The following is a 16,355-nucleotide window of genomic DNA, read 5'->3' on the forward strand; positions in this document are numbered from 1 at the left end:
AGTCCTGGACCAGGGTTCAATTCCCCGCCTCGGCGGGTCTTGGGCTAAAAATTCCACGGACTCGATAATTCTCGCTCCGGTGCCTCCTCGACTCACGGGTTCACACTCTGCGACTCTGGGCAATAGCTTGCTTAATCTCCACAACGGCCCCTTGAGGCGGGATGCCTGACTTTCACCTTGTGGATACCCTGCTATCTCACAGGGGAATACCAGGAAGGGTTCCCTAAGCAAGCGCCGGGAAACCCACTGCGGGTAGCTGTGCGCTATATAAGCTCAACTACATTTACAATGTGAACACTATTACACATGTCGCACATGATCACAATAGGCGGATCCACCGACATCGCTGCACATGAACAGTGTTTAACACCAGAGCCTACAACACAATTGTATCCCAGACAGTGTACTTGAAACAACATACCTCAAAAACCATTTCAACTCAATTAATCGGTGGCCTGTATCCTATGTACATTCACTGGATGTCTAATTCTTCACCGTGTACCTCCATAAATGTCAGTATCTTTCCATTCAGAATCTCCTGACCATGAGAAATACGAAAACAAAAAAAACCAATTGCAATATGTGAGTATAGTTTCACACAACAAAAGAGCGTAACAAGGTATCTCTAAAGGATAAATGATCCAGTTCCTATATTTATCTAATGTTACTTTTTCAATTTATGTGTAGTAATAACTCTCTATAAGACATCCTGTCCATAGGCCATCCTACAACATCTATAACAGTATAAAAGGAGTTCGACCTGCCTAGGTGTCTAGTCAAAGTACTAACTCGAACATGCCTAATCCAAAAACTCGATTAAATCTGATATGTCACAAAAAACGACCAAGCCCTCATTACTAGTGTCGCTCACCTCACATCCATAACGTCTCGTTCAAATCTGACCTGAGCACCCAAGCGCATTCTTCGTTCAAAGCTTCAAATTTTGTCATATAAGAAATAACAAAAATTAGTACCTCGACTTTCAAGAGAACACAATGAACCTGACTATCTCCCTACTGAAGTCTCACATTGCCGAGTAAAATCAACTCCATCGAGTCCCAGGCCGGCGACAGTGGATTGACGCAGCATTCGAAGAATAGGCCCCCCCAGAGCATTACTGGAGCTGCGTCCTTTATGGCACACATGCGTCACGCATCTGTCCGTTTTTGCCCCACGCTGACTTCCCGCACTGCCATTATATACCCCCTCGCCAATCAAACATGTCACTCAATCTTGCCTAATTGGTGGACCAGAAGGTGTCCTTCCCGGTCCACATACCCATCTTCGACTACAGCTCCCGCTTAACTCTTGCGTTTCCCGCCGTGTTCAAATCGTCCAATCACGTGCCATCATCTGCACAGGTCTCCATTCAGGTCCGCTCCCCCGCCCTAAACCATATCCGTCTACGGCGCAAACAATACTAATGGACCAATCCGAGCCTCACTCGGTCCAGTAACCAATAAATATTCAATGTGAGCCGCCCATTCACAATCGTGTACACATGCACGTACCCTCGTATACTCTTCTTATGCTAATGTCACCATTTGGACACTCACTTAATGGACAACATGCAAGTCAAAGCTAAGACTAAAACCGATAATTATTCAATAGCGTAATGTTTAACAATATTAAGCTATACCGCCAAACCCATGCTTAAGTGCATTATAACCTCGCTGGAAATGCTAACTTTGGAATGTCTGCAAGGAAACATGTTGGGGCAGATTTACAATAACTGGCGAATCCCTGCATATCAGCAGGGATGCGCCAGTTATTGTGCCCCATGCTTCCACCGGATGCGCCGTATTTACAATGCAGCGCACCGTGGGGCAAAAACGGACAGATGCGTGACGCATGTGTGCCATAAAGGACGCAGCTCCAGCAATGGTCTGGGGGGGGCTATTCTTCGAATGCTGCGTCAATCCTTACGCCTGCTTCAAGCAGGCGCAGGGTTTTGATGCAGCATGGGCTCAAAAGTGGCTGAGTGAAATCTTGTAGATTTCACTCAGCCACTTTTAGGAGGCGTTCCTGCGCCGGAACGCCCCCCGCGCAGGAACGCCTCCTTCTGGCACAGGGCTTTACAACCCCACAGCATGGTGCATCTTTTGCACCACCGCTGCGTCACAAAAGTGACGCAGCATAAAAGAGGCGCAAGGGGCTTGTAAATCTGCCCCATTGTGTTTGATTTCAAACACTTTGGAATCTTACCCCTCCCCCGCCAGTTCCGGTGGCGGGGGTATGATTCTACCCTTCTAGAGGGGGAGACATTTCCACACCGGTACACCTGGAACCAGCTTAACTGAACCCTGGCATCACAAAATGGATCCCACAGACAGGAGTCTGACCTCCTGATGCTGGATGAAACTCCAGCCGGGGAGGCCTGGACAATAGGTTTCCTGTCACAGGGAGGTGTAACCACCTCCCAGACTGGCTATAGTGGATTGGGGTTGGGTGGGTTCACTCTGAGAGAGTTTTGAAGTCAGCACTGGGGGCACATTTGGTGTCCCTGTGCATAGCCCAGTTCAAACCGGTTGCAGGGATACTCAGCTCCTGCTCTGGTGCGAAACTGGACAAAGGAAATGGGTGTAGCCACCCCTCTTTCCAGGCCCTCCCATATGTGGGTCCCCAGAGTTTGTCCCACCTCTTCCTTCCTTTTTTGTAAAAGAAGGTGTGCAATTTGCAGCCACTTTTACTGAATAGATTTTTCGTTCATGAGGCCGTGTATATGCACTGTATCATACACAAGTGACGCGGAGACAGTTTACTGGAAAAATCATATGGACTCATGTTTATCAATAGAGAGTCAAATTGTAAGGCAGACTTAATCAAAACATTTCACACATGAAGTTGGTGGTAGGGCTTTCTAAAAAGATGTTCTCATATTTGGCCCCTGGCATGTCATGGTATAATTTCAACCACTACCAGAATGCCAGGTTTCGGATTTGTTTTACTTCACTAGTGGAACATATTACATATATGGAGAGTCAGAATTCTGATTTAAACACCAATCACCTAAAGCCTGTGCTTCAGTGGGCTCCAAAATGTTCTGGGAAGGTGTAGACTGTCCTCAGCTATTTTATTTTCTGGCCTGTAGCCAATCAGAATGTGCCCTTGGAAGGTAAGTTGATGGGCCTTCAACATGAATGGCTGGATCTTTGAGCAGTTGGTCCTGTGCCAGTTCACTCAGCCATGTAATGGTGGTGGGGGGAGCTCAATGATGCTACTCCCAAATGAATTGCTTCTTGCTCTGAGTGTGATGATTAAATCTGAAAATTATGATAGAAATCATTTCTTGCCACATCGGGGTCCCCAGCAGATGGGTATGAAGGTGAACAGCCTTTACAACGAAACTTTTACAACGCACTACCATTACGACGCAACTTTTACAACGCAAACTATTACAACGCATAGCGCTTGGGGTCGCTCTAGGATAGGGAATAGGTTTAATTTACTATCCAACACCTTCCCTACTATCCACGGGGACTGGAGTTGGAATAGTAAATTAAACTATTCACTATCCAGCGCCCAAAAACATTATGCGTTGTAATGGTATGCGTTGTAAAAAATGCGATGTAAAGGTGGGCGTTGTAAAAGTATGCGTTGTAACGTCATACATCCGGGTATGAAGTTAGGAAGTGGTCTGAAGAGGTTTCAGGCGGGGCTTGTCAGGAATACCCTTTCTGATTCTTTCTTTGTGCACCTTCCTGATTCTTTTGTTCTGATTCTTTCTGCCTTCAACTTCTTGGTTCTTTTTTTCTGCACCTGCACGATTCTTTTTTTCTTGATTTGATTTTTTCTTTACCTTCCCGAATCTTTATTTGCTGATTCTTTCTGTGCTCTCTCGATGGAGTTGGTTCTGAGTGATTGATGAAGATATCTACAACTTGTGACGCGGACTGAGATGGAAGTGCTGATCATTACCTCAACTGGATCTCGCATACACTTAGATTTACAAACACTTTGGGTGGCTTTACATTGCTTTAATGCAAACCTTACGCAAAGTTACTGGTGGGATTTACAATCCAACAATCGCCTTGATTTGCGTTGGATTGTAACCGAAAGAACCGCAGTGCTATGTGCTACCTTGCTTTAAGGGGGCGTTCCATCGATAGCATTTGGGCGTTTCCATGCAACCACCCATGGGTTTCAACAGAAATATCTATCTTAAAAAAATCGTAGACAGAGATTTGCACCTAAAGCAGGTATACTTAGGAGAAATAATATAATTTCTCCTTGTTTTTCTAGACCTGGGTGGAATTTCAATTACGCTGGAGTAATTGATGATTCTGTGATACTCTTTAATGCAGAATTACTAATCATAATGCAATTACTCCTGTTAAATCCAGAAACACTCCTGTAATTAGGACAGCGAGACAGGCTTACAAACATATTATTTGGGAAGCCAAAAGGGAATGGGACGACTCATATTGGCTTGAACTCCTTAAAGCCTGTGAGTCGTCTAACCAGATTAAGTTTTGGGAGTTAGTTAGGTGGGGCCGGGGTTCGGACTCACTTACACCGGAAAATTATGTTTCTTCTGTGGACTGGGTGGAATTTTTTTCTTCTCAATTTAAAGACCCTAACACTGTTCATCTAGCTGATGAGTCTGTAGCGGGGACTACACCAGTAATTTATGGGGATGGCCTTAACTTTTGTACCTCGGACACTGAACATGCTTTACGCTTAGTCCAGTCTGGGAAGGCCCCAGGCATAGATGCCGTTCCAGCAGATCTTTTTAAATCGAATTTAGAATTATGGGTGCCGTATATAACAATTTTAGCAAATTCTATTGCAGCGGGAGCTAGGGTGCCACAATCTTGGAAAGGGGTCGAAATACTTCCTGTTCATAAGAAAGGGGATCGATCCTCACCGAAAAACTATCGCCCCATTAGCTTGATTGATACCATTCAGAAAGTGGTATCAAGAATGGCCCTAGCTAGAATTCAGGGGTGGATTGAGCAGAATAATATACTTTCCCCTATGCAAGCAGGGTTTAGATCAGGTACCAGCACCCTAGATCAGGTGTTTCGCCTAACCATGTTGTATTGGAAGGTGGTCCTCTTGGGCGGAGGTGTCATGTACGCCGCCTTCGTTGATCTCAGGTCGGCTTTCGACCTGGTTCCGAGGGCCAAGCTTTGGGAAGCCCTTAGGCTTATGGGCCTTCCACTTGAACTTTTAGAGCTGGTTAGGCGCCTACACGAGGATAATTTTGCCCGTGTAAGATGGGGGAAGCAGGGTCAGGTAACCGCTAACTTCCCTGTCGAACGCGGGGTTCGGCAGGGTTGCGTGTTGGCACCCACGCTGTTTCTCCTGTTCATTAATCGGGTGGTTGCTTTCTTTAATGAAACACAAACTGATGCTCCCACCCTGGGGGGGGCCAAGTACCCCATGCTAATATTTGACGATGATACCCTGCTCCTTTCTAGGACTCGGAGTGGCCTTCAGGCAGCTTTAAATAGATTTGCAGAATTTTGCACCGAAAATGACCTTCAGATCAACGCCGATAAAACTAAATTTATGGTTTTTAATAAAAACAAACAAATTACAAGTTCATTTTTATTAGGAGGTGTCCCAATTGAACAGGTCAAAGTCATGACCTATTTAGGCGTGACTCTTGACCATCAACTAAATTGGAATCCACAGTTGGAGGTTTTAATTTTAAAATGTGTTCGCCTTACTGGCTGCTTGCTAAAGGAACATAAAAAAACCTTGACAAAACGCATTACACCAGCGTTAAAAATCTATGAGGCCAAGGTCAACGCAGCCACATTGTACGGCGCGGACATCTGGGGCTATAAAAGCTTGACAGCATTAACCATAGCACAGAATAGGTTTCTTCGGAGTCTAGTTGGGCTTCCGCAATCTACACCCATAAAACCACTGCTTTTGGACTTAGGCTGTAGACCCCTGGATGAGATGGCACAGTATCGGCTTGTCGCTTTTTGGCGACGACTCTGGACGACCCAAGAGCTTAGTCTCTTTGCCCACGAATTGTGCGAAATTAGATCATTGTGGGGTGCCCTGAAAATCCCTTGGTTGCGGGAGGTCAAACAGATTCTGCACTCTATGGGCCTCTCTGAATTATGGTTTTATCCGGAACGCTCTAGGTTCCCCTCCAAAGTGGAATTTAAAGAGCTATTCTGGGCTGCAAAGAAATCTGCACTGGTTTTACTCTCATCAGAAAATAGCCTAACGGGAATGTTCCTAACACATAAGATAACACCATCCCTTGAGCCTTATTGGGATTTGATATGCAAAGCCCTGGACCGCAAGCTGTATCATCAGTTTCGGGTGGGTACATTGCCGATCAATTCCTTCACTGCAAAATGGACAAAGACCTCAACCACCAAGTGTCCTTATTGCCCTGATCAGGTTGAGAGTATTGGTCATATATTTTTTGCTTGCCCAGCTTATCGATTGCCCCGACTAAAATGGCTGCAACCAATCTGTAAATCTTTAAATTGTGTGGGGAATCGCACCGCCCTGTCGAAATTACGCGACATGCGCACTGAAAAATCTGTGATTTGTGTTGCCAAATTTCTGGGGTGGATGTGGCTGATACGTGCAAAGAACGTGTAACCCTGCTTTGATTAACTTGTTTTTTAACCTGTTTTTAAATATTGTCTGTTGCCCATGGGCAATCTCTCTTTATATTTGGGGTTCCATGTAATATGTAAAAATGTTGATATTTTGTAAATGTTTTTATTTTGTGGTCTTTTATGAATTTTATTCGAAATAAAGACTTATGAACTTGCAATTACTCCTCCTTGCATAATTAAGAGTAATTTGGAGAAAAAAATGCTACTGAAGAGCACATTTAGCATACGTGGCTGGCCGCTCGCTATTCGTAGTATGCTGCATTTAGTGCTATTTGTTAGCACACAATGCATTCTTGCGTCCATTTCGAATGTGAGGGTGCAGTTTTTGGTAAGAAAATAGAGCTAAATGGCAGCGGCTGCACTATTTCTTAACACAAAATGCATCCTTGCGTCCATTTTGGAGATAGCGATAAACACAGAATGACTCTTCTCATGCATTTCTGCATAGTCTCACACAATTCTTAGGTATTTTCAAGCGATTGCGCAACTCGGAATTACGTAAATTACGTCCACCTCTTGTTTTTCCTCTTTGCATGTGTGCTGCACACATATAAAGAGGAGACACAGGGACCTCTTCTTAAACAAAAACCATGCTGACCACAGAGCATACACTCTTGCATTATGGTGCAAGGGTGACAGCGATGGTGCATAGCTGCCAAAAGTGTGTCACCGCAGGGAGGGAACGTAACTGTGCCACTTCTTACTAGAGACTGTGCAGTTCTGCTGCCTCCTGTTCATGAAACAAAGTGCAATAACTCAACCTGCTGCGTTGCTTGAACTCTTTCCATATCTGTCCTTTCATCGATGGCAAATGCCTTGGACTATGGATATGACACCAGGATGAAATATGTGTGGTCAGTTGTTCAATATCTTTGGAAGAAATTTTAACAAAAGGAAATAGATTTGGAAAAATCATGTGGATTGAATGTGACTCAATGTAATGAATTGACTTCACTGGAATAATCCTAAATTGTTGCTTTATGGTTGAAGTGCCTCGTTGATTGGTGGATTGTATAGTGCCTTCTAACTGTTGGTCAATGAGCACACCCACTAGTGAATGGGAGCGTGCACTATGCTATATGGCATATCTATAATATAAAATGTTACAGTCAATGAATGACATGCTATCTCTCAGTCTTATTTCACAAGTAGCAGGTTAATATTCTAAAATCCTATGATATTTTCTTTTCTCCCCTCACAGGATCACAGAGTCCTTGAACCAAATCAGAGCTATTCCTCCGGACAATTAGGAGTCGGTAGTAATATGTACGTGAAATATGGACGCCATTCCGCAGAAACTTGTCGTGACAATCATGACTTGTATTGTGGGTACGATGGAATGAAGGGGCGAGAGTTCACCATCCGGGAGATTGGCTGGGACCGCTCACAAGTCGAACTCGCGTGCAGCTCTGGGGGGGAGTTCCCCGTCTGCCCCAACTATGGTAAGATGTCTGCCTGAGCCGCAATGCTAGAGGGGGAAGTGTGGAAACGTCGCATGAAGATTTGTACCCTGGGCGGATCCACTCCAGAGAGCTCTGGGGCGCGATATCCGCAGAACTCTACATAATAAAGAGACAAGTATGTGGGCTCTGTGTTTAAATAAATATCACAGGCCTCATTTATGAAAGTGACGCACCGCTGCGTGAAAGCAGCCATGCGTCACTTCTCAGGGCGCCCTCCTTGCGACACCAATGATGCGTCATATTTACAGTATGACGCATCATGGCGCAAGGAGTTACAGATACATCAGTATTTCTGACGTATCTGTAGGCGCAAAAGTGACGCATTGCTGGAGTGTGTCACAAAAGTGACGCAACTCCAGCAATGCACCCTTTCACATGGGGGGCAAGCCCCATGTGAAAGGGCTTGCGTCAGTCTTACGCCTGCTGCGAGGCAGGTGCAAGATTTTGACGCAACGGCGTCCTAGAAGTGACGCAGTGAAATCTCATAGATTTCACTGCGTCACTTCTACGAGGCTTTTTGCGGGGGAACACCCACCCCTGCATATATTATACCTGATGCAGGTATAATGTAGCGCAGGGGTTTACAAAGTGACGCATCTACTTAGATGCGTCACTTTGTAAATAGTGCACAACAGGAGGCATGTTTTACGCCGCCGATGCGTCACAAAAAGTGACTCATCGGAAGCGCAAAACTGACGCAAGGGCTCATAAATGAGGCCCCACGTGTCTCTTCATTATGCATACGTTTGGAGACTTTTATTTTACAAAACTGGTGCTTTAGAAACCTATATTTCACAGGGAACCGTAAAATATAGTAAATATTGTACATGGTTCCTGTGAAACGTGGATATTATCCGTATAATGACAGTTCCCAAATAATTCTGCAGAACTTTGCCATTTTCAAAGGTACTAAGATTACGTGGCACGGCTAGCTACAGTAAGAAGCAAACTTAGCAAAATTATATGGCAAAAGCTTTCAAATTATGTGGCAATTTTCTGTAAATATTATTTTCATCCATTTTAGCTAGAAACATGTTTTGTGAAAACTGCAAATTGTGTGGCAAAGTATATGGAAAACGCTGTAAATCCATAATTATGTGATGAATGATGCATCCACTAGGTCACCTTCATCATCTGGTTCTCGCTATTATGTATGGTTTTATTTATAAACGGTAGACATTGCTGAAGATTCTAATTCTCATCAGTGCCCATTGTACGCTGCACTTCAAAGGTAACAGCTTTGAGGGGCAGATTTATGTTTCCTGGCACATCCCTACAAATCAGCAGGGATGCGTAAGGAAAGATGCGTCACGCAAGTTTACCCTTGCGCCACCACAGATGCGCCGCATTTACAATGGCGCAAGGATAAACAGATGAGTGAGGCATCTGCCGGCGTAAGGTTGGCACAGTGCTGTAGTTGCGTTGCGGGCGCGAAGCAACTCCAGCACTGTTCTAACCCTGCCTAAGTCCAACATGGTGCGTCAAGCCTTACTCCTGGTTCAAGCAGGCACAGGGTTTTGACGCAAAATGGCCGTAAAAGTGACTCAGTGAAATCTTACGTAGCGTGCCAGCACCGGAACGCCCCCCCCCCCTGCACCGGAACAACGCACATGAAACCTGACGCAGTGGGGCAGGGCTTTACAACGTGACGCATCTCCCTAGATGCATTACGTTGTAAATAAGGCATAACGTGGCGCATGGGGTACGCCGCCGATCCGTCACAAAAGTGACGTAACAGTGGTTTAAAAGTGTCATAAGGGGCTTGTAAATTTGCCCTGGAGTTCCATAAATAATGCGTAATGAGCAATGTCAGTCCCTGTTCGGGGGTAAGTCATGGAGAAATCAAGGACTACTGGGCTGCAGCCTTGGGAGCTATGGCGGTTTGCCTCTGATGTCCTATCGTCTGTCCTATCACCAAGGAAGTGCTACAACCACCCCTTCCTGTCCAGTCTCTCCTCCTGCAAGGTTGGCAAGCTCCTCCCCCATCACAGCACATAAGCTGGCTTCTAGGTGCTTCAGAATAGCTCCTCTGCTCCTCCAGGAAGCGATCCAGACCCCTGGTGTGGTCTCCTCATCTCTGGGAGACTGGCTATCAGCCAGACACCAGCGCTAGTTGCACAGCAGTTCTGTGAGTACTCTGCGGAGCACTTACTTCCTTGCCCACAGAAGACATGGAGGTAGAAACACGTGTGATAGCGGGGTCCTACTTTTATACCCAAATGGGAGATGTCTATTCATGGTCAAAAACTGTGGAAGCGGTTCAGGGTGGCTCTCCTTTCAAGTGTCCATTCCAGGCTGCTCTCCAAGCACAGCCTTTCTGCAGGGTGCTGCTTCTCGCAGCTGGGAGGTCTTAAACCTGGAGCAGCCGCAACAGAAGGAACCGGATTTATGAAGTCATCATCGGTGGGTGTATGGGAGACTCTTGGCGCTCATGCAGTAGTACACTCTTTAATATATTCCAAATCTTTTACCCTTGGGTGCTTGCAATGCGAATGGGAGAAGAGAACACCCTACTTTTCGCTATGCAATCCTAAGATTGAACACAATTTATAACAATGATCGCAGCACACCACTTATCATGACAATGATATTTTTCTCAAAAATAAAAAAACAGGACAATCCATTGGGCTCTTGAAGATTTCTTCCTTCTTTTTATTCTTTCAAACTCCAATCCCTTTTGTCATGCCAACGCGTTTCCCCGAGGTTCAAGAAAAACAATTGGCTTCATCAGGGCTTAATCTTTGTTAATTCCTTGGTACCTCCTTAGTAGGATCGATTTTCTTTTCCAATTAAAACTTTGCTCTGAAGGTTTCCTCGACCAATAAAAAGCACCTGTATTCGTTTCTTCAAACTTTATAAAGTGCAGGCGGTAAACAATTTGGGGCTGCTGCCGTCGACTCTCATTTAAAGAATGCCCAATACTCCCAATCTTTCAGAATTCCGCCAATTCCGCTCCACTTTCCATTATCCCGCCGCCGCCCGCTTCTCTGAAAGGGTCTTCCCCTTCAAAAGTATTCTTCAGCTCCAACCGAGTAAAGGCGACCCAGTCAAGGAGAACAGTTTATAAAGTTTCAAGAAACGAATACGGGTGGGATCGAGGGAGTTGTTGGATTCGAGGAAGGCGGCGAGTTGGCTATTGACGGCTTTCTCAATGACTTTGGCCGGGAATGGGAGGAGGGATATGGGGCGGTAGTTTTTAAGTTCGTAGGGGTCTGCAGTTGGTTTCTTCAGGAGGGCGCTGACTTCGGCATGTTTCCAGCTTTCTGGGAAGGTAGCAGAGTTGAAGGAGCAGTTGATGACATCACGGAGATGGGGTGCGATGATGGAGTCAGCTTTGTTGAAGATGTGGTGGGGGCATGGGTCAGTTGGCGAGCCAGAATGGATGGAGTTCATCAGGCGGATGGTGTCTTCAGTGGAAATTGGGTTCCAGGTGCTGAGGTTGTTAGAGGGCTGTTTAGGTTCTGAGGGGGGTGGAGAGTATTGTTCGTTGGAGCTGAGGATAACGAGTCGCAGAGGTTTTGGGAGGGAGTGATGTCGTTTGAGGCTGCGGTGGGGTTGGTGAATTCTTTGACGATGTTGAATAGTTCCTTGCTGTTATGGGCGTTGTTTTCGAGTCTATTCTTGAATGCAGATTTCTTGGTGGATCGAATCAGCTGGTGGTGTTTGCGGGTGGCTGCCTTGATGGTGGACATGTTGTTGGTGGTTGGGTTTTTTCTCCATGTTTTCTCGAGAGTACGGCATAGCTTCTTGGATTTCTTAAGGTCATCGTTGAACCAGGGCGCCTTTTTGCTGTTTTGTTTGGTGCAATGGTTTTTCAAGGGTGCTAATTCGTCAGCGCTGTGAGTGATCCATTGTTTGAGTTTGATGGCAGCTTCGTTTGGGTCCGATGAGAGGGCGGGTGGGTTTTGGTTGAGCGATGTGAGGAGTTGGTCGGTGGTGATTTTGTTCCATTTTCTTCGGGGAATAGGTAGTGGGGGGATGTGGGTCGAGGTGGTTTTGTAGCTGAAGTGAACACAACTGTGGTCCGTCCAATGGAGGGCTGTGGTGTGATCAAAGGAGATATGTTTGCTGGAGGTGAAGATTGGGTCGAGCGTATGTCCGGCTACATGGGTGGGGGTGTCAACAAGTTGTTTGAGGCCGAGATTGGCCAGGTTGTCAAGAAGGGTGGTGGTGTTGCTGTCGTTATTCTTTTCCAGGTGGAAGTTGAGGTCTCCTAGTAGAATGTAGTTCTCGGATGCGAGGGCATGTGGACTGATGAAGTCAGTGATGTCTTCGCTGAATTGTTTACGGGTTCCTGGAGGTCTGTAGATGAGGGTGCCTCTAAGTGTGGTTGCCTCTAAGGGGGGTGGAGAGTATTGTTCGTTGGAGCTGTTTCCGAAACTTTTATGTATGTCTGCAATTTTGTTGTAGAAGAAGGAGGATAACGAGTCGCAGAGGTTTTGGGAGGGAGTGATGTCGTTTGAGGCTGCGGTGGGGTTGGTGAATTCTTTGACGATGTTGAATAGTTCCTTGCTGTTATGGGCGTTGTTGTCGAGTCTATTCTTGAATGCAGATTTCTTGGTGGATCGAATCAGCTGGTGGTGTTTGCGGGTGGCTGCCTTGATGGTGGACATGTTGTTGGTGGTTGGGTTTTTTCTCCATGTTTTCTCGAGAGTACGGCATAGCTTCTTGGATTTCTTAAGGTCATCGTTGAACCAGGGGGCCTTTTTGCTGTTTTGTTTGGTGCGATGGTTTTTCAAGGGTGCTAATTCGTCAGCGCTGTGAGTGATCCATTGTTTGAGTTTGATGGCAGCTTCGTTTGGGTCCGATGAGAGGGCGGGTGGGTTTTGGTTGAGCGATGTGAGGAGTTGGTCGGTGGTGATTTTGTTCCATTTTCTTCGGGGAATAGGTAGTGGGGGGATGTGGGTCGAGGTGATTTTGTAGCTGAAGTGAACACAACTGTGGTCCGTCCAATGGAGGGCTGTGGTGTGATCAAAGGAGATATGTTTGCTGGAGGTGAAGATTGGGTCGAGCGTATGTCCGGCTACATGGGTGGGGGTGTCAACAAGTTGTTTGAGGCCGAGATTGGCCAGGTTGTCAAGAAGGGTGGTGGTGTTGCTGTCGTTATTCTTTTCCAGGTGGAAGTTGAGGTCTCCTAGTAGAATGTAGTTCTCGGATGCGAGGGCATGTGGACTGATGAAGTCAGTGATGTCTTCGCTGAATTGTTTACGGGTTCCTGGAGGTCTGTAGATGAGGGTGCCTCTAAGTGTGGTCCTAGGGTCGGTGTGGATCTGGAAGTGGAGGTGTTCGGCGGTTGTGAGGTTATCGTCTGAGTTGGTCGTGATTTTGATGGTGTTCTTATGGACGATGGCGATGCCTCCTCCTGTTTGGATGGTGCGGTCTTTTCGGATGATTTTGTAGTTGTCCGGGATGGCTATGGCGATGTCGGGTGTTGATGACGGGTTCATCCATGTTTCAGTAAGGAAGGAGATGTCCGGTGATGTAGTGTCCAGTAGATCCCAGAGTTCAGTGGCGTGTCTGTGGATCGAGCGGGTGTTTAGCAGGATGCACCTCAGGTGATAAGAGTCGAAGCTGTTTTTGGGGTTAGTGGATGTGGTATGGGTCTTGATGCTGGTATATTTGCAGGAGTGGCAGGCGAAGGGACCGTGGGTACGTCCCGGGCCAGCTTCGTAGCATTGCGGTGTGCGTCCGGGGTTAAGGGCTAGAATGGTGGCGGCGGCATACGTTATGCAGATTGAGTGGCGTTTGCGTGGACCAGGGGGTCTGGCGCTGGGCGCGGTCCAGGCGCGGACGGGCGTAGACGGGCTTACCTTTGGCGCACCTTCGGCGCGACCGCTGCGCGTGAACGCTGCGCGTTGGGACATCTGTCATAAATGGATAGTGGAGGGGGCGGAGGGTGGGAGGGGCAGCTGGGAGGCGGGAGCGAGGTGGAGGGAGGGCTCGGGTCAACAAACAAAATGGCAGCAACAACAACAAACGCTGCAAGGCAGGGCGAGATTGGGGCACAGGCAGTGGGAGCAATGGGGCGCTATGAGGGCGAGATATAGTTAAAGATACAGCCGCAGTGGAAGCGGATTGAAGCGCAGAGTCAAAGCGCTATGATAATAGTCAAAACAATGCAAAATAATGCGCAGCCTAATACACAGAGTCAAAGCGCTATGATGAGTAATACAAAATAAAGCACAGCCAAATACACAGAGTCAAGGCGCTATGATAAGTAATACAAAATAATGCACAGCCAAAGATAATGCCCAGAGGTGCGCGCTAGCGGTCTAAATTGCAAATGCTGAGTTAAGCGCTACGATACCAGAAGTATCAGGTGAGGAGGAGGCGAGGGGAGCGACCACTCGTGTGTAAGGCAAGATGGTCACCATCTTGCCTTACAGGGATAATTGAAAGGGATAATCCCCCTTTCATTTGTGATATGGAGAAGATTGTATCAGTGGCCTGTGACCTCAACTGCAGGCGCAAACCATTGACCAGATATTGACATCTCGAAGGTGGTGGTATCAGATTTGCAAAGGGGAATTATGACGCAACATCGGGGGAGCAGGCAACCCCTCCCAGATGTCTTACCAAATGGGAAACTTTATTTTTTTTATTTTAACCAACGCTAGTCCCAATAATGGCATGCTGTGCTTTTAATACAAGGGCTCCATCTCTGCATTTGCTGCAGATCCTAGACAGCCAAATTGACCACCATTTAACACGTAGCACAGTGCAGCAGCCACAAATACTGCGCTGCGAGAAAAGGAGAGAGGACAAGAGCACCATATTTATTGAAAAATGGCGCTCTCCTCAGCTTTCCCTAGCGCTGAAATTAGCTGCTGTGCGCCACAGACACCTTACCACCATAGTGCACCCTTCCAGCGCAAAATACAATGCATAGACTGACTTTAACCCTTTCCCCCTTTGTATGTGTGCTGCACAGTGCAGCACACATACAAAGTTGCTTCAACTGCTTCAAATTCAAAAGGACGCAGTTTTCTGATGCTAAACCCTGTCTACTTTATTTAGCAAATAGGGTTTAGCGTCAGAAACCTTTTGTGGTTACATGGGGATGCCCAAGCTCCACCCAAGGTAAGCCCCCTTGGCTATGCACTGCTTTGCGTTACTTTCACATTATTTCCACCGCTAAACAAGGTTACAGCTGGAAAGCAAATTGGAAAAGAAAGATTTTACACAGATTTGTGTCACTTTTGTGGTGCAAATACTATATAAAATGTTAGTAAATCTCCCCCAGAGTAAACAGCACCCATGAATGTCTGACGATGTCAACAACAGCATGATCTAGGCACACGCAACATCGGTATAAACTTCAGGCCAGATTCATGAATGGATTACATTGTCCTTCCATCACGCACGGTGACCCAAGGGAAACATAATCCATATGTCAGATTTAACCAGCCACACAAGGCCTTCTTCGATGGCCCAGCGTGACTTGGCAAATCTGGAGTAATACACGGCAGAGCAAGTCACTGCCTTGTCCTACTCTGCCCCAGGGAGGCGTTCCATGGGTGGAGTGTGGGCGCTCCCACTCATCCGCCCATGGGATCTGAGGCCCTCCCAGATTTACCAATACTGGTAGAGCTGGGAATGTGTCAGAGTGCTATGCCTACCCAGGGAAGGGGAGAGAGGGGTAACAAGGAGAAATATCTGTTCGAGGCATATGGGCTGCTGAATTCATATCTGTGCATAGATCGCCGCCTAGTGTTGGGTCCGGATGATTGCACCTTGTTGTCCTGGAAGAGTCTTCGAAGTATCACGAGATAGGTGACTCCTCCCCTGGACTATAGTGCGCATGGGCATCTTCTCCATCGTCAGATTGTTTTTTTCCGCCATTGGGTTCGGATGTTATTCCTATACTCCAACTTCGGAATCGAAATTAAACTTTTCTAGAGGCCAAAAGGCCTTCGACTTCGACGGTATTGTTCTCGCTCGATACTTCTTGACTCGATCAAGCTTTCCATCTCGACTCGGTTATCGACGCGGGCCGTTGGGCATTTTCGACGCCACGTGGGCCTGCTGTCGATGGAAAGGAGCCCGTTCAAAAGGTGCCCACAATGCCACTCCAAGTTCCCGCATACTGACAGACACACAGTTTGCAACAAGTGCCTATCACCAGACCACAAGGAAGAAACCTGCCCAGCCTGTGCCCAATTCCATTCGAAGAAAACCATCCGGATTCGACGGGCCGCTAGGCAAGAGATGCAGCGACAGGCACCGGAACCAGACAACATCTTCGAGGATAAACAGGAACTTCCAGAAGGGAAAGATTCAGATCTAGAGAGCGTCA

The 16,355-nt window shown here is 46.8% G+C and overlaps 1 protein-coding gene across 1 annotated transcript in view; it reads left to right on the top strand.

Moving 5' to 3' along the window:
• LOC144819163 (uncharacterized) overlaps positions 1-16,355 on the top strand; it is a 517,380-nt gene that overhangs the window by 104,629 nt on the left and 396,396 nt on the right. Inside the window, exon 7 of the mRNA XM_078677135.1 lies at positions 7,798-8,049. Within this exon, the coding sequence (XP_078533261.1) occupies positions 7,798-8,049 (252 nt within the window). The remainder of the gene's footprint in view (positions 1-7,797; positions 8,050-16,355) is intronic.

Source organism: Lissotriton helveticus, chromosome 2_1, assembly GCF_964261635.1.
Source record: "Lissotriton helveticus chromosome 2_1, aLisHel1.1, whole genome shotgun sequence".
Classification (NCBI taxonomy): Eukaryota; Metazoa; Chordata; class Amphibia; order Caudata; family Salamandridae; genus Lissotriton; species Lissotriton helveticus.